The 26385-nt window shown below is 41.6% G+C and overlaps 1 protein-coding gene across 1 annotated transcript; it reads left to right on the plus strand.

Moving 5' to 3' along the window:
• The first annotated feature begins 3260 nt into the window (after window positions 1-3260).
• On the plus strand, window positions 3261-25442 carry SEC61A1 (Sec61 translocon alpha 1 subunit). The gene is made up of 12 exons (XM_027863775.1): window positions 3261-3386; window positions 3565-3632; window positions 7848-7913; window positions 8024-8102; window positions 9086-9217; window positions 12040-12149; window positions 12468-12621; window positions 16025-16185; window positions 20247-20444; window positions 20783-20974; window positions 21417-21493; window positions 22348-25442. The coding sequence occupies exons 1-12, from the start codon at window positions 3380-3382 to the stop codon at window positions 22532-22534; spliced, it is 1431 nt and encodes a 476-aa protein (XP_027719576.1). The 5' UTR covers window positions 3261-3379; the 3' UTR covers window positions 22535-25442.
• The last annotated feature ends 943 nt before the right edge of the window (window positions 25443-26385 follow it).

The following is a 26385-nucleotide window of genomic DNA, read 5'->3' on the forward strand; positions in this document are numbered from 1 at the left end:
TTCCCAACCTGCCTCAATTCCAGTGCTTTCCTTCTGTTAATTACTCCCTATTTATCCTGTACATAGCTTTCTTTGCATATATCTGTTTGCATATTGTCTCCCCCAACTTCTAGTTTAACCTGTGTCATTTTACAGATTTTCCAAATGAAGGAACCAGGGGATGAGAGGGAAAGTAACCTGCTCACAAATTCCAGCCCAGATCTTTTGACTCCAAGTCCAGGGTTCTTTTGGGGCAGCTAGGTGACTCCACAGCACACACAGCACCAGGCCTAGAGTCAGGAAGACTCCTCTTCTTGAGTTCAAATATAGCCTCAGACACTTACCCTGGGCAAGTCAGTTTCACCCTGCTTGCCTCCGTTTCCTCATCTGTAAAATGAGCTAGAGAAGGAAATGACAAACCACTCTAGTATCTTTACCAAGAAAACCCCAAATGGAGTCACAAAGAGTCAGACACAAGTGAACCAGTGTTCTTTTTTCAATACCACTCAGTACACATCACCTTCACAAGAAAAGCACTTTTGTAAACCTTAAGGAGCTATAGGAACATGCTATTGTTAATAATAATAATAATAATAATAGCTGATGTTTACATAGTACGTTCAAGTATAGGAAGCACTTTACATCTGTTATCTCATTTAATTTTCACTGTTACCCTCAGAGGTAGGCCATCTAGGTATCTTTATCTTAATTTTAGAGCTGAGGAAATTGAGACAGAAAGCTTAAGTGTCTGGCCGGTATTCACTGAGTCAACGAGTTAGAGGGGCAGGATTTAAGCCTACATCTCTCCCAACTCCAAGCCTGATACTTTTTACACAATCTCATTCCACCTCAAATATCGCTCTCAATGGCCAAATCCAATCTTTTCTCACTTTTCTCAGTTCTCATGGTTCTTGACCTCTCTATAGCATCTGATCCCTCCTCTTCCTACACAGAATCTCATTAGGACTTTGGGGCCACGGTTTTCTCCTGGTTCTCCTCTGTCCTGCTTGATTACTCCTTCACAGTCTCCTTTGCAGAATCACCCCCTATATCAAGGAATCTTACCCCCTTTTTTTTTTTTTTGGTGTCGTGGCAGTGTGCTTAAACGGAAAAAAAAAAGCCCTTCTCTGAATAATGTTTTTAATTTATTAAGTAAAATAATTAGGACGCTGAGCACGGTAGGGCAAGCCTGTAACCCCAGTTACTAAGGAGTTTGAGGCTATCTCGAGCTAGGGAGTTCTGAACTGAAGTGAGTTAAGCCATTTGGGTGTCAGCACCAAGTTTAGCATTAATATAGTGACTGATCAGCAGGTGGGATCAAGCCTAACTTCCAGCCTGGCTAAGAAAAAGAAATCCAGTCTTTAAAAAAAAAAAAAACCCAGAAGATTATACAGAAAACCAATTATATTGAAATATAATTATCAAAGTATTTTTAAAAACAAGTTAACAGACTCCAGGTTAAGAACTCCTCATACATGCTGTTGCCCCATTAGCAAAGGCATTTTCCCCAAGGCTCAGCTGGGGCCCTCTTCCCTCTATATAATCTTCTTCTTGGTGGTTTCATCAGTTCTCGAGGGTTCAATCACCATCTCTAAGTAGCAACGATCAAGCCTCCGTATCTCACTCTCAACCTCATCTGGGTTCCACTCCCACTATACCATCTCTACTTGGATGTCCCACAGACATCTCAGATTTGACATGCCCAAAAGGAAAGTCATTATCTTTCCCCCCATAGAAAGCTCTCTCCTCCATACTTTCCCTACTTCTGTCAGGGGCTCCCTATCCTTCCAGTCCCCCCGGTTCATAGTCTTGGGACCATCTTTGACTCCTTCCTCTCTCTCCCCCATATCTAGTAAGCTGCCAAGTCTTATCAGATTTGCCTTTACAACCTTTCTTTCATCTGTCCCCTCCTTTCTACAAACACAGCTACCAGCCTACTCATCCCCTCTGTCCTAGACTATTGCAATAGCTTCCTAATTGGTCTCTCTGTTACCTCTCTCTTCCCTCCCCAATCCATCCTCCACACTGGTGATATTGTTAAAAGCTTAAGCTTAACCGTATCACTTTCTGGCTCTAGAAACTTGAGTCAATCAATATTTGTAAGATAAAATTCAATCTCGGGGGCAGCTAGGTGGCGCAGTGGATGGAGCACCAGCCCTGGATTCAGGAGGACCTGAGTTCAAATCCCGCCTCAGACATATAATGCAACTAGCTGTGTGACCCTGGGCAAGTCACTTAACCCCATTGCCAGCCCCCCCAAAAAAATCAATCCCCCCCACCCGTTCAGCATTTAAAGCCCTTTCCATTCCAGCTCCAACCTATCTTTTGAGGCTCATTTCCACATTATTCTCCAATGCACACTCTGTGCTGCACCCAAAATGGCTTATTGGCTGCATACCACCAGCTTGCGTGCCTTTGCCATGCCCACCTCCCTTCAAGTCTCAGCTCAGGACCTTCCTCCTTGAAGGAAACCTTTCTAGATCTCCTAACAATGACTTTGTCTATTTATTTGGGGGTGTATTTTGTTTTCACTTATACTGTACTTGAGCTCTGAGGTTATTTCCAACTCTGAATCTATTATCCGGTTATAGCCCTGTAATGGCACTACACTACGTTGTAGTGGAATGTAACCTCCTTGACCTCAAAGACCGTTTGGATTTTATCTTCAGGTCTTCAGTGAGTAGCACAGTGCCTGGTACAGGCTTAATAAATACTCGTGAATGAATGAATGAATCAATGTCCTTTCTAGGGATTCCAAAAAATGCACATTTCATTTCTTCCCCCTGATTCTGGTGAAGCTTTGAAAGAATGAATGTCCTTTTCAGGGATTCCCCCCACAAGCACATTTCGTTTCCTCTCCCCCGATGCTGGGTGATGGTTTATTTTTCCGGTGAGAGGATGCAGTAAACCACCCCTAAGATCTCTCAACTATGACCTTGGCTCCTAAGCCTTCCCTCCTGCAGCCTCGCATCCCAGCAACACCCCCTTGAGGAAGGCGGACAAGGCCCGCCCTAGCCTACAAGTCCCATCCTGCAACGCGCGCGCGCACGCGCTCTCTGGCGCAGCGGCGCGTCCTCCCAGCCTCCCCGCTCCGGAGGGGGGCCCCACGGCATGCCGGGAGCTGTAGTGTGGCCGGTTGCCCCGTGCGTGGCAGGAAGCGGAAGGGCCTCCCACCGCCGACGCCTCCGCCCCTCTCGCTCCCTCCCGCCCCCGCGGCCGTCGGCTGCCTTCACTTCCCTTCCCGCCCCGCCCAGCTCGGAGGGAGCGGCGTTACTACTGACGTGTCTCTTTCTGCCTCGCGCTCTCTGCCTCCGTCTCCCGCCGGCTGAGCCGCACCGCTCGCGGGCTCGGCCGCGGCCCCCGTCGCCTCCCCGGAGCTCGAGCACCCGGCGCCGCCGCCATGGGCAGTGAGTACCGAGGCGGGGTCCCCCAGGCGGCCTCCCCCCGGGGCGGCCCGGCCGGCCTGCGCGCCCCGAGGCCCAGCTCCCCTTCGGCCCCACCCCCACCCTCGCACCCGGCGCCCCGCGGGGCTCGCTCCCTGGGGGCCGCCGCTCTAACTCTCGCTGTCTCTTTTCCCTCCTGCAGTTAAGTTTCTGGAAGTCATCAAGCCCTTCTGCGTCATCCTCCCCGAGATCCAGAAGCCCGAAAGGAAGGTAGGTGCCCCCCCGGGCAGCCGGGGCAGGAGGGGTCCTCAGCTCGGGGCCTCTGCCCGCTGCGCCCCTCCCCCAGCCGCGGGCGGGGGGTTGGGGTGGGTTGAGGTTCCGAACTTGCTAGGAAGTTGGATCGGGCTCCCTTCTGCTGGAAGAGTCTGGCATCCGCGGAGGGGATTGAAAAAGGCTCCGGTGGGTTTGGCCTCGGACAGGGAACGATTCCAGCCTAGGCTGGAGGAGCAGGGACCTGGAAGTCTGCTTCAGATGCGCCGATAGTCCTAGTCTTTGACCTGCCCGAGCTTACAACTTCACCCTCTATTGCTGTTTGCCTTCCCTCGTAAAATGGAGGAAAGCATAGAGTAGGTAGAGTATTGGAGGATGATAAAGAAAGAGTCATGGTAGTGGTGGGCAGAGGGTCTTTGTAGTGGAGAATAGTAAAGAATGAGTTATGGTAGTGGTCAGCAGAGGGTCTCGGAGAACAGTAAAGAAAGAGTAGTGCTAGTGGTCAGCAGAGAATCTTTGTAGTGGCGGACAGTAAAGAACAAGTTAAGATAGTGGTCAGCAAGAGGTCTTTGAGAACAGTACAGAGTCATGGTGATTACTTTAGCGTGGATGAGCTGTTAAAGTTTCAGAAATCCAATCTGAATGCCTTCCTCAACTCTGCTGCCTCATTTTCTAGTGGAAAGAAATGAGGCACTAACCTTAAAATTGTAGTGATTTTGTCAGAACTTAGTTTTATAGTTCAATTCTATGCCTTAAAGCTTTGATTCTAAGCAAAGATGTCATAAGTTTCTTGGTTTTAAGTGACATTACAGAAAAAGCCTAATAAGCATTAAATTCAAAATTATGTGGTTAATAGTCTGTGCCCCATCTTTGTTGCTGTATCTTTTTACATAGTTGTGATCAGTGTGTGTAAAGTGCACTTACTCTTATTTTGCACACATATTTTCATGTATTGACAAAGTTCACATACGCTATCATTTTTAGTATTTTATCATGTTAATAATATACCCATAGGCTACTTGACCAGTTTCCATATTCCAATGCACATTTAGGAGATCATTTCATTATAAAAATGGAAATCGTTGAGAGTGGATCTTTGAGGGCCATAAACCCAGGAAGACGTGAAGAGCCACAAGTTTGTGACACTCTAAAGCAGCGTGATGTAGTACAGATAATAGTAATAGACATTTTTATTCAGACATCTTGAACTGAATGTCTTTATTAAACTCATCATGACCAAAACAATTCATCTTTTCCCCTCCACCTTCCCCTTTCCTACCTTCCCTATGCAGAGGGCAACACCATTCTCCCCGGCCCTCAGGCTCACTATCTAGGAGTCATCCTGCACTCCTCACTATCTCTCACCTCCCATAAACAAGCTGTTGCCAAGGCCTGTGAATTTAACTTTTGCATTAACTCTCAAATATTCCCTCTTCTCTCCTCTTTCACTGCCACCCCTCCCTGGTGTGGGCCTTCATCCCCTCACACATGGACTGTTTCAATAGGTGCTCATGGGTCTGCCTGCCTCAGGTCTCTAGTCCATCCTCCATTCAGCCACTGAAGTGATTTTCCTAAAAACACAGGTCCAATCATAGCGCTCCTCAACTCAGTAAACTCCGGTGGCTCCCTGGAGCCTCACTGGAGGATCAAATATAAAATGCTCTGTTTGGCATTCAAAGCCCTTTATAATCTAGCCCCCTCCTACCTTTCCAGTCTGCTTACACCTTACTCCTCCCCAGCACATACTCTTTGATCCAGTAATACTGTCCTCCTGCTGTTCCACAAACAAGACACTCCGTCTCTTGTCACTGGCTGACCCCCCCCCCCCCATGTCTGGAATGCTCTTCTTCCTCAGCTCTGAGTACTCTCTCCCCCTCCCTGCCCCCTACCCTTACCCTTAAGTCCCAACTAAAATCCCACTTTAGACAGGAAGCCTTCCCTTTTAAATTCCATTGCTTTTCCTCCATTAATTATTACCTATACTATATATACCTTGTTTTATATATGTTTGTTTGTATGCTGTCTTCCCCATTAATTGTAAGCTTCTTGAGGCGCAGGGACTTTTTTTTGCCTCCGTTAGTATCCTCAGTGCTTAGTACAGTGCCTGCCACATAGTAGTTGCTTAATAAATGTGTACTGATTGATTATGTAGCACTTTAAAGTTGGCCAAGTAACTTGACTGATCTTACCTTGAGGAGATGGGTACAGAGGAACCTGAATTCCAGAAAGGCTAAGTGACTGATCAGTGTAGCTAATACCAGAGATGGGATTCCAACCCAGATTTTCTGGCTTAATCCAAGCAAAACCTCTGACCTGAAAAGTCAGGACCCCTGAGTGAGTTTTCATTCTCCCTTTTGACACTTAGTGGTTATGGCCAAGTCCTGCCTTTCACCTCTCTTGGCTGAAGTTTTCTTATCTAAGTGGGAGTAATAATTGGTGTTGCCTCATGCTACCTCAATGCTGTGTAAATGGGAGTTGTGATTAACATGCTGTATTGTTTGACTTAGTGAATGAGTTATTTCATTTACTTCACTTATCCAAATAACTGAAGTCTAATTTTCTTTTCATTCCTAATCATAGCCATCTTTCATTGGGATGAAAATTGCACAAATAATTAAAATCCATAGGTAATTCAGAAGTCGTTTTAACTAATAGTTAAATCTCTTTCATCACTAACCCTTATTCCAGAGTTTCTAACGTGTAGTAAAATGGCTATTGGATTTCATTTCTTTTTATGATTGCTTTATTGTGGAGATTCTAAAAGGCTTGAAATGGCCAAAATGGAAGGGTGACACAGGGCATAAATTATCCATAATTTGCCTCTCAATCAAGCTTTGACCTGATGTATAATTTAGTTCTAGCTCTAAGGGTATTTATCATTTTCAAGTTGAAATCCTTATGAGAATCTCCCCATATGGAACCATTTCAATAAAAGCTTGATACCCTATCAAATCTGAAATCCTGTTGCCTATCTCTAATTTACATTTAAGGCCTTCTGGTGGGATTGAGGCATAAGGAAAGAAGGGAGAGGGGCAGATTCAGTAACAGGAAGAGGCTGTACTCCTATAACGTTAAATTTAAGGTCTGCCCATTCTCTATAAATTAAGTCAGAGCTTGGCTATTTAGGTACTAAGTGTGCAGGAAGTATAGGTAGCATTTCAACTGGTGATGGAGAAGGACATACTACAGTACAGACTAACAGAAATCATTATATCTTACCAGATGAGTGGAGGCAGTATGATTCTGTAGTTAACTCTATGATAAACCAGAGACTAAATGACTCAAGCCTTTTAAGCATTTTCACTTGGAACTAATATAAAACTATTTAAACCTAACAAGGAGAAAAAAGTTATCAGTATAGACTAAAGGGAAAGGTCAGTCTAAATCAGAATATTTTTAGAAAAATACAATTTTATTCAGGTACATATAGGCACTTAGTAGATTGTTAATAATAATGTTTCTAAGCAGTGGTCCTAATGAATACAAAAACTAATTTGTATTCAGTCTGTACAATAATGACTGATATAAGGTCCTCAAAAGTTGCTTTTGCAAGTAAGTTAAAACATTTCATTCCCCCCCCCCCAAAAAAAAAGTTGTTTCCATTTTTAACTAGCTTATTTTAAACCTTTTTTTCCTCCATAGATAGGACAAATGTAAGCATGGGGCCAATTCAGATTGAATTGTCAAAAATTCAAAATTAGCCAAATTCAGTGTAAATTTTTTTTTTTTTTTTTTTTTTTTTTTTTTGAGGAGAGGAGGGTGAGGATATTGGGTTGAGTGACTTGCTGAGAGTCACACAGCTAGTAAGTGTTATGTGTCTGAGGCTGGATTTGAACTCAGGTCCTCCTGACTCCAGGGCCGGTGTTCTATCACCTGCACCACCTAGTTGCCCTCATGTAACACATTTTTACTGTAATTGGGATAACCCTGTTAGGTGTTGCTTTATTGGTTTAAAAAAAAAATATATGTTTGTCCATTTTATTCATTATTTTCTATTCAAATATATTAGGATTGTGGATCTGATTAAAAACTTTTAAGCCTGAAAATATTAACAATTTCCAGACCTGGTCTAGGATATTTAAGTTTTATTTGTGTCTTGTCATGTTAAAGGAGAAAGTAATGGATTTGATTTACATTTATTTTCACTGGATTGGTTACTGTGACAAATGAAAAATATTTCTGCTCATTAAAGCCTTTCACTCTGTTTTTCTCTAGATCCAGTTTAAGGAGAAGGTGTTATGGACTGCTATCACGCTCTTTATCTTCTTAGTATGTTGCCAGGTGAGTTCAGTTTTAATATTTAGGGTGGTAAGATTTTATTTGGGGGGTGAGGGAGATGTTGAGGTGGGACTAAGTGTTGACCTCTTCTTCCTGTCTTTGCCTTTCCCCAGATTCCCCTGTTTGGTATCATGTCATCAGATTCAGCTGATCCTTTCTATTGGATGAGAGTGATCTTGGCCTCTAATAGAGGTAGCAAACCAGTTCTGCGTGCTTTGTCTGTTCAGTGGATGATGAATCTAGCTGTAAATTTGAACTTTTTTCTGTGGAAAATATGGATGGGAGAATACACTGGATAAAGGAACAATGTGCCACATTGACTGCATTTATAAAATACCTAAGTCAACACTAAGGCACTAAATTGTTTTGGATTGCATTTGTATGCAGTTTGTAATAACAAGATAAGACCATGTATGAGAGGGGGAAAAATGCTGAGAAACAGGATGGATTTTAAAATGTGCCTGCACAAGAAAAACGATGAAATTCCTACCTGTCTTCTCCACCTTTTGATAAGGTGGCCCACAAGAGAGAATGTGTAATTTGTTTCTCAGCTGCATCTTTTTCATATCTGTAGGTTATGCATATGAGTCTAAAATCTATGGCAATTTTTTGTGTGTAATCTCTACAGTTACATATGGTGGAGTTGGGTGGGTAGCTTTGTATTCCTGCTGATGTATTTGATTAACTAGTTTGTAAAAAAATAGTTCAGTATCGGTTGGTGGTACAGCTCACTTTAGTATAATGGGAGGTAGAGATTTATTCACAATTCTATATACAATTGTATAGACACCCATCCCTGTCTCTAGGAACTATTTGAATGTTATCCTTTTAAATAACAGATGAAGAGGTAAACCTTTCTTATCTCAACAACACCAGAATGAATCTGTTGTGAATTTAAATGCATGGGTCTGCCTAGAGACCATGTGATTCTCTTAACAGAATGAGACATTGCCTGGCAGGATTTCCAGAATGAATTGGATTTGACTTTATAGTTAGTATTTCAGCATTATTTTTGCTTGGATTTAAATGATGTTACTCATGTATTTTCAACCCCGACATGTTATATTTATATAACTATGGTGAACAGAAATGAATCAAGCTTTACCAGTTCACTTTGTCCATATTTGACATCCTTGGGTAATAGAAAATGTTTGATCTCCCCTGTTGTCTTGCAGGCACGCTGATGGAGCTGGGGATATCTCCCATTGTTACCTCTGGCCTCATCATGCAGCTTCTGGCTGGGGCGAAGATCATTGAAGTGGGTGACACCCCGAAAGACCGTGCTCTTTTCAATGGCGCCCAGAAGTGTAGGTGACATTGAGGTTTCTGAGAACATAAAGTCAATAGGAAACAAAAGTTTGAGCAGTCAGAGCAATGTTTTTCTTTAAGATAGACTTACCTCCTTAGTCTCTTCTAATGCTTGAGTCCTGTCATCAAAACACTCCCTGGCAGCTTAATAGAATGTAAGTGGATAAATCTGCTGTTTAGATTTGGAGCACTTAGAGGCATTATACTTCTAGAAGGGGGGTGGGTTGGTTGGTTTGTTTATAGGGTAATGAGCACGGAGTCAGGAGGTTTTGTTGTTGTTTAGCCGTGTCCAACTCCCATGATGCCATTTGGGGTTTTCTTGGCAAAGATACTGGAGTAGTTTGCTGTTTCCTTCTTTAGCTCGTTTTACAGATGAGGAACTGAAGCAAACTGGAGTGATTGACTTGCCCGGGGTCACACAGCTAGTAAGTATCTGAGGCCAGATTTGAACTCACAGAGATGAGCCTTACTGACTCCATATCTAGCACTCTCCAGTGCACCACCTAGCTGCCCAAAAAAGACCAGTCTCAGATACTTATTAGCTTTGTGACCTTGGACAAGTAACATCACAGCTGCTGCCTCGGTTTCCTCAAATGTAAAATGAGGATAACAGTAGCACCTTCCTCCTAGGGTTGTTGTGAGGATCAAATGAGATATTTGTAAAGTGCTTAGCATAGTGCCTGGCACATAGTAGGCACTTAATAAATGCTTGTTTCCTTCTTTCTTTTTTTAGCTATGCAAAAAAAGTTCCTTTAAGCCAAAAAAGACTGTCCACGTCCTCATGAGTAGCTCATTTACAGTGTGCTTTATCACCGGCTGTTATCAGTAACGATAACCAAAAGCATTAGTGTTGACCTTGTGTTATTGACAGGAATGTTATTGGCAGTTAGAGATTATATGTACTATTGTTGGGCCAGCATATGTTTTTGTACCAGTGGATCGCACAAGCTGTTTCACTTTTATAATACTGTATTAAATGATAGAAAGATGAGTAGCTAAGGTTTGGTACCTCTTCCTGTGGCATAAGGTAGTACACTTAATGGATGGAAGTTTACCATCTTAATCTATGGCGCCTTTTCAAAATATATAGCTGTGAGCACATAGTTTTAAAATTCTGATTGAGAGTATACATACACATTAGGCCTGAATCATTGCATTGAAACATTGAATGGTTTCTTGAGTTGATCATGGAACACTGACCACTGAAGTTAGAGTTAGAAAATGATAGGTGTAAGTTTTGACTGTGATGCTTCCTAGGTGGGTGACCATGAGAAAATCACTACCTCTCAACCTCAGCTTCCCTAGAAATGCTTTGTAGACTGTAAAGTACCATAAAACTGAGCTGCTGTTATTGATCAGCATTGTTGAAATGGCTGCTGTTCCTCTCTACATCACTTTCCTCAAGAGTTCAGTGCCAGGCAAACAACCCTGCAGCAAAGCTACAAATAAGACCAAATTTAGGATTGTACTTGACTAGAACTTTGGGATTAAACAAGAAATCACAGGATAAAATAGTCTGGAATTGAAGCCACAGATCTGGTGATCTGTCTAGTACTGTGGAAGCAGCAACAATGTACCATTGTTTTTTTGTTTTTTTAAGGCAGTTGGGGTTAAGTGACTTGCCCAGGGTCACACAGCTAGTACATGTCAAGTGTTTGGTCTGAGGCCAGATTTGAACTCAGGCCCTCCTGACTTCAGGGTGGGCGCTCCATCCACTGCGCTACCTAGCTGCCCCTGTACCATTATTTCTAACAATGAAAGTATAATGATGTACACGAAGGGAAGATGGGCTTCAAAGTAAAAAGTTTCTATTAAGTTAAAAATAACTTCGTAGAAAAGAGAAATTTGAAAAGTAAGTTGATGTTTCTTAAAGAGTAAGCTTTTTCCCTTAAAACATATTATATTGAACCTATCATTATTCAGTAGTCTTTGAATGAACTGGATTCACCTTATTCAGTACCAAAAATTAGTCTGCCCAGTTGGCTTGTGATTAAGCTTGGGTTGAAACCTCAGGCCTGCCTTATGGGCTGTCCAGTTACCAAATGACCTAAGAGTCAGCGTTTTGGCCATAGGTTAGTGATTTCCCAAATAGACTGGGGTCACGAAGACCTGAGTTCAAATTTGACCTCAGATATGTACTGGCTGAGTGACCTTAGGCACGTCACTTTGCCTCTGCTTCACTTTCCTCAGCTGTGAAATGGGGATAACAGCACCTACTTTCCAGGGCAGGAGATCAAATGAGATAATAATTGTAAAGCACTTAGCATAATGCCTGGTACACATTAAACACTATATAACTGCTTATTCTAGCATTCGTTTATATAACATTTTATAGTTACAAAGTATTTACACGAATGTTTTCATTTTAATCCCTGGCCCCATAGGGTAGATAATATAGTGTCCCACTTAACTGATGGGAAAACAAAGAGGTTGAATGATTGCCCAGGATCACAAAGCTAATAAGTGGTAGAGCCATCGACCCCCATTCTTCTGGTTCCCAGTCCAGTGCTGTTTGCTCTAAAGCAGGCTGCCTCACTGCTGTGACAGCAGGGCTCTCTGTAGGATTTGAAATTTCCAAGCACTTCTGTGCTGTTGTTTAATTTATTTTCCTTCACTAATTCCCTCAAATAGCAAAAGTTAAACTAGGAACTAGGATTGCATTTCTTAGAAGGCATTCTACTAGCTTTGATTTAATATGCACATTAATGGCATGCTTTAAAGCTGATATTGGGATGTTTGGTAGCCTTAATTTAAATTTTTGAGTTGCTGCTACCTTCCTTGACTCCCCTTGTGAACTGTGATCTCTTCCTTTGGTTTACAGTGTTCGGCATGATCATTACCATTGGCCAGTCTATTGTGTATGTAATGACTGGGATGTATGGAGACCCCTCTGAAATGGGTGCTGGGATCTGCCTCCTGATCACCATTCAGGTAATTAATTTGCTAGAATGCAGTTTCCTTCTTCCTTTCCAAGTGACCCTTCACTCTCATCATTTCCACACAACAAATCTAGACAGTACAGGAAAGGGATCGTCTCACTGAGGGAACCTCTGAAGGCCCTCTGTTTGCCCTCAGACACACCTGAGAACGAAGTTCTTAGGACAGTTATCCACTGAGCCAGGAAGACCTCATCTTATCCCTTAGTGGTGATGCCTCGGGAGCCTAATTGCAGTGAGAGGCAAGACAATGCCTTTGATGAGTAATATGGGATATCTGCTCCTGATTTTTGTTTTCCATTTACCATTCTAGCTCTTTGTTGCTGGATTAATTGTCCTGCTTTTGGATGAGCTCCTGCAGAAAGGTTATGGTCTTGGTTCTGGTATCTCTCTCTTCATTGCTACCAACATCTGTGAGACCATTGTGTGGAAAGCATTCAGTCCTACCACCGTCAACACTGGCCGAGGTAAAAGCCCAATGTTCACCATTTTTCTTGCTTTTCATCTCTTGAATTGTTTCTAATGTGCATTCTACATATCGTCTTCACTATTGAAAGTACTTTGTGCGCCACGACAAGTGCTAAAATCATCTCCATTGAAGTAGAGGACTTTTCAAGTAATATTTCTCAGTGCTGCAAGAGGGAAACCTTTAAACCAATTAGATTTTAATAACCGTATGTAACCATAGCTGTTTCATCAACTCCATGGAATCCTATTGGAAGCAGATAGTCAACATTTAAGTGTGTTGTGTACTGAATGCTGGGGACACCATCCTTGCCTTACTCACAATGCTTCTAATCTAGTTAGTGAGACATAAAACAGATGAACCTTTTTTTACCAAGCAGATTGTGTACTGAGGAAAGCCTTGAGTGGAGAAATGAAGGTCAGGAATTGCTAATGAGGAGATGCTTCCTGGATTTTAAAAATGAGTTTTCAAGAGCTCCAAAGCAGATTGGCAGATATTGGTGGAGGTACAGGAAAGGTAGCATGTTTTAGAAGACAAGGGGCGCGTGTGCCAAGCCATGAAGTAGCTTACGTTCACAGCAGTGATATTAGTGTTACCAACTAAAGGGGGCACAATGTCAGGATGACACTGGAGAAGTGATAGGAAAGGAGTTGGAGCAGGCAATGGACAGAAGAAAGGTCTAGAAAACCAGGCAATGGGTGGAAGTGGGCAAGCAAGAGAGGAGGGTCAGCTTGGGATAGGCTGTAGTAGTTGTAGTAGAGGTGAAGGGGTGAGGGCCTCGGGGAGCAGGGAGGAAGCACAGGACACGTTGATGGTCGACGAAGAGCTGGCAGGGCCTTCAATGAAGGGAGAAGAGGAGCTCAAAGGACCAGGAAGATGGCAGCCTTGTTATGGTCACAAAGATCCCTGGGATGGGGAGCCAGTTTGGGATCTAGTTTGGTTTTTGACACACTCACTGATGGGGGTCAGCGAGGTGTCAGCAGGAAAGGTTTTTTAGCTGAAGGCTTGGATTGAAGAGAAGGTGAGGTCAGGGCTGGGGAGAGAGATGTGGGAGCCATCTGTCTACAAGCAGCCACTGAAACCGTCATGGGAGAGTGGATATGGGGGAGGGGGCACGATTAGAGAACTGAACTGGCAGAGTAAGGCGTGAGCACCACAGCAAAGGCTGGAGGCGCTGCCCACAGACGGAGGGTGTGGGACAGGCCTGGGCCCTTCCACCTCTAATGGAATAGTGGCCAGCATTATCAACTCTAAATGGGATAGATGAGACCTGATAAGAGACGATTGATTTTGTTCGGGAGAAAATCATCTTACATTGAAGACAGCATGTCAGTGGAAGAGTGGGAGCCAGATCATCAAGAGTAGAAGAGGGAATGGATGGGGAGAAAATGGAAGCAACGGAAGTGGACAGTCATGTAGTCAGTCAGCATTTATTAAGTGACTCCTCTGTGCCAGGCCCTCCTCTCAAGGAGCTCCGGTGTCTGCAACGTGCAGGCAGCTGTGTACATGCAGAATGTATCCCGGGCAGATTGGAGGCAGACTCCAAGAAAAGGCGTTAGCATCACGGAGAACCAGGAAAGGGGCCTCGCAGAAGGCGGGGTTTTAACTGAGACTTAAAGGAAGCCAGGAGGCCGAGAACATCAGCAGGGTGGCCGGCGTCATTGGGTTGTAGAGTATGTAGAGGGGGCTGGTTGTAAGAAGGAGCGAGGGTATGAAAGGCTTGAAAAACTGAACAGGAATTTACACTGAATCCGTGACCCTAGGGAGTGATGTGGTTGGGCCAGTAAAGACCAATTTCACAGCTTATTAGAGGATGTGCTGAAGCCAAGGAGAGACCTGAGGCAGGGAGCCCTTCTTCTCCCCCACCCCGGCCAGCAGCAAGCTGTTACATCGATCTAAGTTGGGGGTGTCAGAGGAGGGGACACTTGTGAGAGTTATGAAGATAAAATCGACAGGACTTGGTAACAGATTAGATATGGGGGGAGGTTGGGGATAGGGCAAAGTTCAGTTGTGAAAGGTTGGGAGGACGTTGTATAATAGAAGGGGCTTTATTTAGATGCTAAATAGTTGTGTAAGTTTGAATAAGCCGGTTCTATACCCTTCTCTGAAACTTCATAGAAGAAGGGCCCTGGGCTTCATAATATCCTCTTCTCTAGGGATAGTGTGCCTCGATTAGGTATCATTCACTTGTTGATTGATTCAGTCAACTAAACCTTTAGAAAAATATAAGATGATACAGGGACCTAGAGAAAACACAAACTGGGTGACAGAATGTTTCTAAAAATTCCTCAGTACTTTGGGTTAGCAGTTTCTTAAAGTGGTATGCTCCCTTTTTCAGTTCCTACATTAGAAAGTTTGAGTTGTTAAGAAAACATAAGTTTTGTAGAAGAGCTAGCCAGTAAAACTTGTTGAATACTATAGGTATTACAGATTGATTAAAAAAACATTTACTAAGTGCTTACTGTGTGCCAGGATTCTACTCAGTGCTAAGGGTACATATAAAAGCAAAGAGAACAACCCCAACCTTACTGAGGTGCTTACATTCTCACGAGGGGTGCTGGAAAGCTGAGGAGGAGAGGAAACAAAGAGACTTATAGGAAGGAAATGACTGTGTGTAATTCAGTTCTCTAAAAAGATGAGTGTGGTTCAGTTACCTAGTCTTTATTATTCCCAGTCAGATCAAATTAATAAATAATTATTATGTACCTATAATGTGCAACTTTGTCTCAGTAATAAAGGAAGCATTGAGTCCATGAGACTTTTTCCTGTGGTATATATGGCTTACTTTAAGTAACAAGTTACTTAAGTAGATGTTTTCCATTTAATATCTTGATGCCATATACTGAGTTCACATTTCTTGGAATGCTGTGTGTTCAAGGAAATAAGCTAGCACCCAGTTCAACAGAGTTGAGTGTCAGATATCCAGAGTGGGATAATTGTTTTATTCCAGAATTATGAACATGCACATAATTCACAGGAGCATTTATATAGGGGGCCAACCTTATCAAATAGATTGGTGATCCTGTGGTAACAAGCACTCTAAAGTGTTTAAGTAGTTTTGTCCAGTGTTAAGCCATTAACTTCAGACGAGATTGAAATTGACCTTTTAGGTTAATTTCTATTTCTAACCTAAGATTAGAGATAAGGAACCTCTTCTTTTCTGAAAAGGGGATTTTTATAATTGACTTTTCTATTCAAGACCCTTTTGGTCAACAAGCAAAAAACTGACTTCTGGGCGATATGAGAATTATCTTAGAATGGAATCTGTTTTTCCTTTGGCTAGAGCAGCTCCAGTTCATGCAACTCAAAACATCAGCAGAAAGAATGAAAATTAGGAGAGGAATAAAATACAATTAATATTTTTGGGGGGGAAAATATGCATTATCTTACTCTTTCTTAATTAGGTATGGAATTTGAAGGGGCCATCATTGCATTGTTCCATCTGCTGGCTACACGAACAGATAAAGTTCGGGCCCTTCGAGAAGCTTTCTACCGCCAAAACCTCCCCAACCTCATGAATCTGATCGCCACCATCTTTGTATTTGCAGTCGTTATCTATTTTCAGGTTAGTCCAAATCTTCTCTTGGTATTCCAGTTGTTTGGGTACTTAGATTGAATTGCAAGTTCTCATGGTGCATTCATGAGTGTGTTCCAAATGAAATCTAAGAATTTCATTCAAAATTGGACTTATCTAGATGATGTGTAAGGTTGTGTAAGGTCAGAGGGAGTCAGGTGGGGTATATGATTTCTTTGGTTTAGGGAATTCATGATGAGAAATTTCACTCCAATATAAATCTGTACCTGCTTTGTAACTTATGTAGTCTTAGAGAGTTTCCTGAGAGCACTTAGAAGCTGTGACTTAACCAGTCACAAAACCAGTCCTTTTCAGGTGGGTCTTGAAACCTAGGTCTTCTGCTTTCAAGATGGGCTCCCTGTCACCAATGCCATTGCTACTTCTCAGGTTAATATAGAATAATATGAAGTCAGCTTATTTTTAATTTAATTTTTTTTATGAATTTATTTTGAATTATCAACAATCACTTCCATAAGCTTTTGAGTTTTAAATTTTTCTCTCCCACTTCTCTCCCCAAGACGGCACACAATCTGATATAGGCTATACATAATACGTTTCTGTTAGGCATATTTTTACATTAGTGATGTTATAAGTAAGAATTAGAAGTAATAGGAGGAACCACCAGAAAGAGGAAACAAAACACTACAGAAGAAAAAAATAGCAAATAGTATGCTTCAATCTGCATTGAAACTCCATAGTTCTTTCTTCTTTGTGGATAGCATTTTCCATCCTGAGGCCTTTGGAGATGTCTTAGATCCTTGTATTGCTGAGAAGGGTTAAGTTTACCAATATTAGTCATCACACAACATCGCTGTTATGGTGTACAACGTTCTCCTGGTTCTGCTCACTTCACTCAGCATCAGACCATACAAGTCTTTCCAGCTTTTTCTGAAGTCTGCCTGCTCATCATTTCTTATAGCACAATAGTATTCCATTACATTCATGTACCACAACTTGCTCAGCCATTCCCCAATTGATCGGTATCATCTCAATTTTCAGTTCTTTGCCATCACAAAACGAGCTGATATGAATATTTTGGCATATGTGGGGAAGTCAGCTTTTTGTCCTTTATTTAGTGCCAAATTTGGTGTGTTCCCTCACTACTCCAAATTCATCATTACCCAGAAATAATGTAATAGGCATTTCCATATTGTCTGAATGGTTGAAAAGTGAAAAATACAGTCATTGAACCAAGTTTTTGATTATTTCAGTTACAGATGTGACTGATTATCCCTTCCCCTTTCTCCCATCCCACCCCCATTTAGCTGAATGAGATTAATAAATTCAATAAAACATTAAGTGTTTACTGTGTGCCAGTCACTGTACTAAAACAAAGCAGTCCTTGCCTTCAGGGAGCTTGCATTGTGGAGAAACGTACACAGAAGGTTAAATACCATAGTAAGTACAAAGTAGTTTCCATTGAAGTCTGAGGTAAAGGGCAGTTTAACGGGAGCATAGGAGTTCTAGGGTCAGCAAGGTGATGCAGTGGATAGAAGGCCAGCCCCGGAGTCAGAAGGACCTTAATTCAAATGCAGCTTCAGACACTTACTGGCTGTGTGACCCTGGGTAAGTCTCACTTAACCCTGTTGACCTCAGTTTCCTCATCTGTAAAATGTACTGGAGAAGAAAATGGCAAACCACTCCAGTATCTTTGCCAAGAAAATCCCAAATCGGGTCATGGACATGACTGCAAAAGGACTGAACAACAACAGGAGTTCTAAGGGTCACAGTGAAAGGGTAAGGTAGAATGGGGTGAGAACGCCAGAGAGATTGGGCCAATAGGAATGAGGCTAGGGAGAAAGGATTCATGGCCAGAGAAGGGAACTCTGGCCTAGGCATCTTATAACTAAAAATCACAAGGATTCTGAGTGGAGCCATAGGTCAATGAGTAGCAATATCATTGATTGTCATCGGTTGTAAGTTAAATGTGCCTACCTTGTTCTGCAAAAGAATATCCATCAGGAACCATGTGACAAAGCAAGAACAGAATTAGATCCAGGGATGAACCTCTTAATGCAGCTGAATCAGAGGATTGGAAACCCTAAGCTTCACCATGCTGCTTTTCCTAAAAATAAAACAGAAAGAGCATGGTATCCCAGGGTCAGGAAGCCTGGATAGTTTCTGGTAACTCACTATTGCCAGCTAGCTTTGTGACCTTTAGCAGGTGATTCTTCAGCTGTGGGTCTCAAACCCATATGGGGTCGGCCCACAGTTTATGAGGCGCTGAAGGAGTCTCGAGTGGAAGAAGTTTAAGAAACCCCGGCGTAGCCTGTACTCAGTTGTCTTAGCTGTGAAACGAGGGAGCAGGACTAGGTATCTGTGAGGCTACTTCAACCCCGGACAAGTCTGTGTTCACAATACAAAGGTCAGGCTCTCTGGGAGTTGACATTAAACCTTCTTAAAATTCCTGGAAAAGTATACACTTAGCCTGGCCTGGACTTGGAAAATGTTGATGGGAAATATCTTTGTCTTAAAGTAGGTTGTTTCTATGCTCTTAACTCTGTAGTTACAACTTTACAACCTCCTCATGAGTAGGAATCCTGAACTGATTTCTGCAGTGTGATTTGCTTCTCTATTTTTATAGTTGCATATTTTGTTTACAGAAGTCTCTTAAAGGGAATGAGGCTAAAAATTAGTTGAGGAACATTGACCCAGCTAAGTGCCACCAGACGGCAAGCTTGGTGAGAGAATGAAACATTGTGATCAAGATGAAACAGGTTTCCTTTGTTCGATTATAGAACAATCCCAGTCTTAAGGTGTGGGTCAAGTCTCTGACACAAAGAGCAAGGAATAAGACAGGAGAAAGCAGAGCGTTTGGTTGGAGATACAGTACAAACCTTTGTTACAGTGTTTTTCCACACCTGTCACAGTAATTGATTTTTTAAAATGCAATGTTCTTAATGTCAGTAATTTCAGTGGCTAAGACACTGACATCTGTACACAAACATCAAATGTGTTCCTAAGTAAAATTTGAACTTGATACTGATAGCCCAAGCAGGGAGGCAAACATCATAAAATCAAGTACAGCTGCCTTAGTGGGACAAAATTGGGGGGAGGGGGTGCTGATCAGTTCAGGGATTGTAAAAAACTGTGTGTTATGACATAGCTTTCAGCTCTTTAATATACCAAATTAAGACCCTGACATTTGGTTTGTATGTATTTATATGTATGTGTACACATGTGTGTATGTCTGTGTTTATGAATTTATTTCTGAAGAATTTTCCCTGATTCAGACACTCCTGCTGAGGTTTTGGCAGTTAGATTTGTGATAATGGCGAGATGACCCCTTGGTTTGTTGCTTAAGGCTTTGCAGGTATTGGTCACAACATCATCAATGATGTATTAAGAACCCTGGTTTGCAGAGCACTGTAGACATTGAGAGAAGGTTAAAAAAAAACTTTATAAGATAAAGTCTCTGTTCTTAAAGGGCTTACAGTTTGGAGGGAGGCGGTACAGACCGAAAAATTCAGCATCTGTTAAACTATAGGGAGAAAATGCAGAGTAACACTGTGGTGGACACATCGAGACAATTAGTAGAAAAAACTGGCTTAGTAAGATATCATTGCGCTGAGATTGGAAGGGGGTTCTCAAAGGCCCCACAAGCCCTTCTTAGTGTGATGACAGGCTGCAGGCTGGGGCAGTGGAAAGACACTTAACTACTATGTGCCCCTAATAGTTGAACTTGCCTTTCCGTATCAGTAAAACAACAACAGCTCCTTCTCGCTTTGAAATCCCATGATTGAGTGATACTGTGGTAGCTTTATAGTAGATGGTGAAGGAAAAGCGTAAACTTTCAGTTCCCTTCTTCTAGTAGCTAGGAGACCTCGGGGCAAGCTTTTAATTATAAACATATTGTCAAAGAAGATGTTGTGTGTGAAGCCACTGTGCTAGGCCCTTAGTGCTACCTCTGCTCCTCATTCCCCTTTCCTTCCTTCTTCCCTCAGCAGTACAAGGAACTCTTGGCCAAAAGGCCCTCCAAGTCACGTATGGTTGTGTATAGTAATATGAAGATGAAATAGTAAAGGACAAATGTGCTTTGTTTGACTCCATAGGGCTTCAGAGTTGACCTGCCCATCAAATCAGCACGTTACCGTGGTCAGTACAACACCTATCCCATCAAGCTTTTCTACACTTCCAACATTCCCATCATCCTTCAGTCTGCTCTAGTATCTAATCTGTACGTCATTTCCCAGATGTTGTCCGCTCGCTTCAGTGGCAACTTATTGGTTAGCCTCTTGGGCACCTGGTCTGTAAGTATATGTCTCTTCCAACATATTCTATGATTACCTGCCCATTGAAAATAATGACTTTTTAGCGTTCTAAGTGGATATGTGGTTGTATATGGCCAAGTATTTTAGCCCATATAATTCTTTCCTAAGTATATTGCTAAGAAAAGTCAGTGCTTTTAAATAGGGGAGGAAGAGAAAATCCTGATAGACTTTTTTTTCTCCCACAGTAATTGAAATTTGGAAATGTTTCTAAAAATCAGAGTCCATATTTCTCTGTTCTGAACAATGTTTTGACTACAAGTTTAAGTATTAAGATTTAACTGAATAACATTAACTTGCTTTCTTTTTATTGTCTCTAGGATACTTCTTCTGGGGGACCAGCTCGTGCTTATCCAGTTGGTGGCCTTTGCTATTACCTGTCACCCCCAGAATCCTTTGGCTCTGTGTTGGAAGACCCTGTGCATGCAGTTGTATACATAGTATTCATGCTGGGTTCATGCGCATTCTTTTCCAAAACATGGATTGAAGTCTCAGGCTCCTCAGCCAAAGATGTAAGTGGAAATAGAATTGTTAACACATCAGTTGAAGGCCTTATCTTACTTGGTAGTCGGTAGCAGGTACAACCAGTAAAGTGTATAGCATTTCATTTTTAACTAGGGTGTAGAAAAGTAGTTTGCTGTCCAAGCATCTTAGATGCTCCCAAGAGCCCATGAACATTATGTTATACAAATACTACAGGTAGGTGAAAATAGATAACCTGAATCACATTTTAGCTCTTTGCCCAAAGCGAAACACTGGGTTAGTAGTAGAAGTGAGATTTATAAAATGGTTACTTGTCATCTGACTTCTCTATAGCAGTTTGAGTTTGTATTAGGTTTTTTTGTTGTTTTTACAATATTCTGAACAACAGATCACTAAACTAAAGCTTCCTACCTTGATTTTATATTTGTGGATGAAGCTAATCAGTTTTTTCCTGTAATGGGTGACATGTAGGTTGCAAAACAGCTAAAGGAACAGCAGATGGTGATGAGAGGTCACAGAGAAACTTCCATGGTCCATGAACTAAATAGGTGAGTAACCTCTTCTAACATAATATCAATATTCCCATTCAGAACGTGTGTGTGTGTGTGTGTGTGTGTGTGTGTGTGTGTGTGTGTGTGTGTGTGTGTATGTGTGTAGTACATCTGTGGTTTTTTTTTTAGTTGAGCTATGATCACACAGTCTCCAAAACGTTTCACTCTCATATCCCATCTTGATTGGAAAGTGACCTTGCGTTCTTGAAGGCTTTTCTAGTGGATGACGAGCTTCGGCTGATCTTAACACGCTGGAAAGGCTTTTGCTTGTAAGCCCGATAACGGAATGTGTTCCTGTCACCCAAGGACTCACTTAATTAAATTCAGAGAAGTTCATCACCAAGTTGGCCGCAAATTTGATGAATTTTTTTCAGCCAGAGTAACTCAAAAATTGTTACGAAGTCATGGACAGGTTTCGGTCTCCCATCTGTAGACGGATATCCAGTGATTCCACCACAGATCATTGATACATGATCATCATTGGCATTTAATTGACTCTAGTTGTACTTCTGTATTTGAAGGGTATAACTCATTATTTTCCTTTTATGGATTTTCCAACATGAAATTGGGGGCTATTATTTTAATGTATTGTCTTAGAGTGCACCTAAAATAGGCCTTTGGCATCACTGGCCCCCTAAACTTTTTGTTGCACAATCCGAGCATATCCAGTGGCATAGGGAATAGAGATGAATTCAGCTGAGTATTAACCATGTAAAACTAATGCAGAAGGAAGGGCTGTGTGCTGGATTTTTTTTTTTTTAATGAGATCAAGGAAGGCAACATTGTTGACAGTGAATACCAAGAAAAGTCAGGGTTTTTTTTTTTCCAATTGCTACTTCTTCTTCTTCTAGATACATTCCCACAGCTGCTGCGTTTGGTGGACTGTGCATTGGGGCCCTCTCAGTCCTGGCAGATTTCCTTGGAGCTATTGGATCTGGAACAGGAATCCTGCTTGCCGTCACCATCATTTACCAATACTTTGAAATTTTTGTCAAGGAACAGAGTGAAGTTGGCAGCATGGGGGCTCTCTTGTTTTAAACTTTGCCTCTTCATGGACCTAGAAGAGGGAGCGAGTTCTTGAATTGTCCAAGAAGAGAAAAGAAATAACCAAAATCTTGTTACAAGAGCTCTTAATTGAAGGAGAGTCACATATGCCATGGTATAAGAACTTTTGTTTAATATTCTTTCATTCCAACTTTTTTGTATCATATGTGCACTTTTTAAAGTGCTAGAAAATGTCAAGAATCTTGTTTTTAGTCCTGGCATTAGCGAAAATAACTGTAGAAATGGAATTTTCTTTATTTGACATTTGTCCCCTGAACTTAATTGATGTAAATGATGAACAGTTTTCCAAAGTATCATCACTTTTTTAAAGAATTCTTATGCCTTGAGTTTGTGTCTTCTCAGCACTGACTGTTGCTGTACTAGTCACAATTTCTACCACCCAGAGGGACCTGTGAATCTGGTTATAAGCACAAACATCACTAAAACTTATCCACTTCATACTAGGAGTGGGTGGGAGAAATATGACTTTAAATTCAGGTGGATAAAAAGAAGCATTCATTAAATTGAAATTTTATCAGAGGGTGTCTCTTAAATGACCTGAACATTCAGTAATACCTGATGAAAGGTATCACATTAGCCTAAGACTTTCCAGATAGAATAATATTTTTTTTTCCTTTTTAAAAGGAATCTAATCAGGGTAGCCTAGGTTTTCCAAGGGAAGAGAAGAATAGCTTGCCTAAGACTGAAAAATGTAAGCAACCACATTGTAAAGCCCGGTAAGTGGCTCTCTCTCTGGTTGTCATCACCGTTGGCTACCCTAATTGATCTATGAGGACTAAAATGACAGAAACTGCATGTCCTTGCTTCCTCCATGCTCAATTACTTTTGCCTTTGAGAAGTCCAGAGTTCCTCTGCTTTAAGAAGTTGAGCCTAGCTGGACAAAGCAGTCAGTTTCTGTCTCTCTGGAGATATATTGAAAACTACTTTTTCTAGAATAGCCTTCCTAGCTCAGAGCTGTGCCTGAGAACCCTCTAAGTGGCATTTACATATCTGATCCTGATGCTTCCAATTTAGAGTTCCAGTCATCTCATCATTTTCCCCTGAGTCTTCCAACTTGCCCCTTTCACCCCCTACCCCCTCAAAAAATGTTTCCAAAAAGGAAATATTTCAGGAGGTAATTAGGCATAGAAGGACAGTCACCCAATTTTCATAGCCAGTTCAATCATACATATTATTTTATAGGAAAATTAAAACATTACCCTACTTGTATTTTTAGACCTTTTTTAAAAAAAAAAAAAAAGTTGTACATAGGACCAAATACAAGCAGTGTGAATGAAAAGAAACCAGGAAATTAGGTTCTATAATAAACCAGTATTGCCCATTATGGGAAAAGGGATAAACTTAGAACAGGTAGTAAGATCAGGATTTTGAAATCTACTTTTTTCATATGTTGGTCCAATATTATTTTTTAAGTCTTAAAAATTATGTCCAAAAACTGTTTCCGTCCTCAACTACCACATGGACTGCAGGAATTAAGACCTTTTCAAAGTTGGGGATATTTAAGGAAAGCCTGAGAGATTAATGTAGGGCGTACAAGGAAAGGTGTGTTGGCAGAGTTCACTAGTGTCTGTCTAATTTGTTGAACGAGGAAATGAGGAAGACTTTGGTGGCACCAGAGATGAAAGGTTCCTTGGAAGGAGAATCTGGAAGCAAGGAGAGAACCCAGGACTGGGGTGTGGTGCTTGAGCTGTTATACATCCTGCAAAATGAGAGCAAAGGAACAGTGTCAGTCTAGCGTCATGGAGAGTGGTGCCCTACCTAAGATGAAGTGGGCTGAGTAGAATTTTAGCCCCGAGATTACAACTGACTGCTTCTAAGTGGGAACTGCCACGTCAGGCAGAATGCTTTATATCATAGTACAGGGTGTTCCAAAAGTCTCTGTACAGTTTTAAGCTATTAAAGTTTAACACTTTTAATATAATGAAAGTTTTAATATATTAAAAGTATTAAATTTTAATAGCTTGAAGCTGCACAGAGACTTTTGGAACATCTTGTATTTCAACTAGCTGTAAGTCAGGTCTAATTTCTTCTAGAAAGAGCAATATTAGTATAAACTTGTGTCTAAGATCTTAGACTCCTTAAGGCTATCTTTGCCAAATCATTTGGATTTGATTCATAGTGGTGGTTGAGTGTTGAATTGTTGAGAACCCACTGTAGTGTTACAGGCATCAAAGCCAAATGGTTGACTTTGATGGCCCAGAAGTGCATGGGTATCTTGGACTTCTAGAACCAGAGCCAACTTTTGCAATTATCTATTCCATTTTAGAGAAGAAATTGAGGTTTGAAAAGGTGATAGGATTTGCACAAGGTCTCATTGAAAGTTTGTAGATCCAGAACAAGAGTCCAAATCTCCCAAGTTTTCTAGTCCACAGTACCACGTGTGACCACGTCTAGACCCGCTTAGGAACATAGGAGTGTATCTGAGACACTGATCCTTGCCCCTCCTCCACAGACATTGAGCTTTGCTGACACTGCCTCCTGCTAGATCACTTTCTTTATCCCCTTCTCTCTTCCTACTCAGTCCCATGCTACACAGCAAAAACTGATCACTGAGGGTGCAGATGTGGAATGACAAATGAGCTGTTCTTCAAACCAAATAGTTGTTTAGGCTTTTCATTTGGTTTAAAGCTACTCCTCCATGTACACATGAACACCACTGGTACCATCAACCATGTGTCCTTGCCATCTGCAAATGACAAAGCATCTTTACTATCAGTGATTGCCAAGTCTCCAGATCTGTGATGTTGAGGCCTTGTGTAACAGACAGTATGCAAACTGGGGCCAACACTCAGCCACCTTTGAAGGTTTATTGATAAGGTAAATGATGGCATAACGGAGGAATGGAAACAAGCCATGAATAAAGAAATGTTTTACAATTCCATATGTTTTCTTTGCTTTTGTCCTGTTTCTTTCCAAGAAGGGTGAGTGAAGAGGGAAAAAACCTTAAGGGAAAATGTAGGAACACAACTTGGGGTGGAGTGCTAAATCAGAAAGTTAGTGAACTGCCATCTTCAAAATAAATATTTGGTCTTGGAAGCTGCCTTTTGGCTAGGTTAGCACCATACTTCAGTTTTTATGTTATATAAAGACAAGTCTTGGTCATTTATGAAGTCTTAGTTCTTAAGTTTCTATATTTTAAAAACGACTCGTTCATTTATTTCCAGTGCTGAACTTTGATTATACTGAAGCAAGTCTATCCTAAGGCATCATGCCAGAATAATGAGTACTTAATAATTTTTAGTTTAATACCCTGCTTTGTGGTGATACCAAGACAGCTGAGCCCAGGTTGAATCATGGAGTGAGGTAGAACAGAGATCATGGCTTAAGACAAAGCCCTTCTCCAACAAACATCTCTACTAGTGGTCATGCAAATTCCACTTGAAGACTTCAGTGTTTGGGATCTCAGCACCTCCGCAAGCTGCCCTTTATACTTGTACACTAAGCTAAGTGTTGGGAATTTTTTCCCAATGTTAGAAAATCTGAGCCCAAATTGGACTCTCTGCCATTACACACAACAGTAAACAATGGGAAGTAGCAAGAAGAACCTTGGACTCAAGTCATGGAAAGGCTGAAAGTGGACTCAGATTCTGGCTGAAATATTAGCTCTGTGGCCTTAGCCTCAGCTTCCAAAGCCACGGAAAGGAGATAATACAGATAGTATCTCACAAGATAGTTTTAAGGACGAGGAGATAATGTATATGATGGTGATTTACAAGCCTTAAAGCTCTGTAGAGATATGAGCTCTGGTGCTCCTGGTTTTGCTCTCCAAAGCCAAGCAACTCTACCCTTATGATTTCACTCTTAGAATCCCAGAATTTTGGAGT

The sequence above is a fragment of the Vombatus ursinus genome, unplaced genomic scaffold, assembly GCF_900497805.2.
Source record: "Vombatus ursinus unplaced genomic scaffold, bare-nosed wombat genome assembly UNPS02014773.1, whole genome shotgun sequence".
NCBI classification, from domain to species: domain Eukaryota; kingdom Metazoa; phylum Chordata; class Mammalia; order Diprotodontia; family Vombatidae; genus Vombatus; species Vombatus ursinus.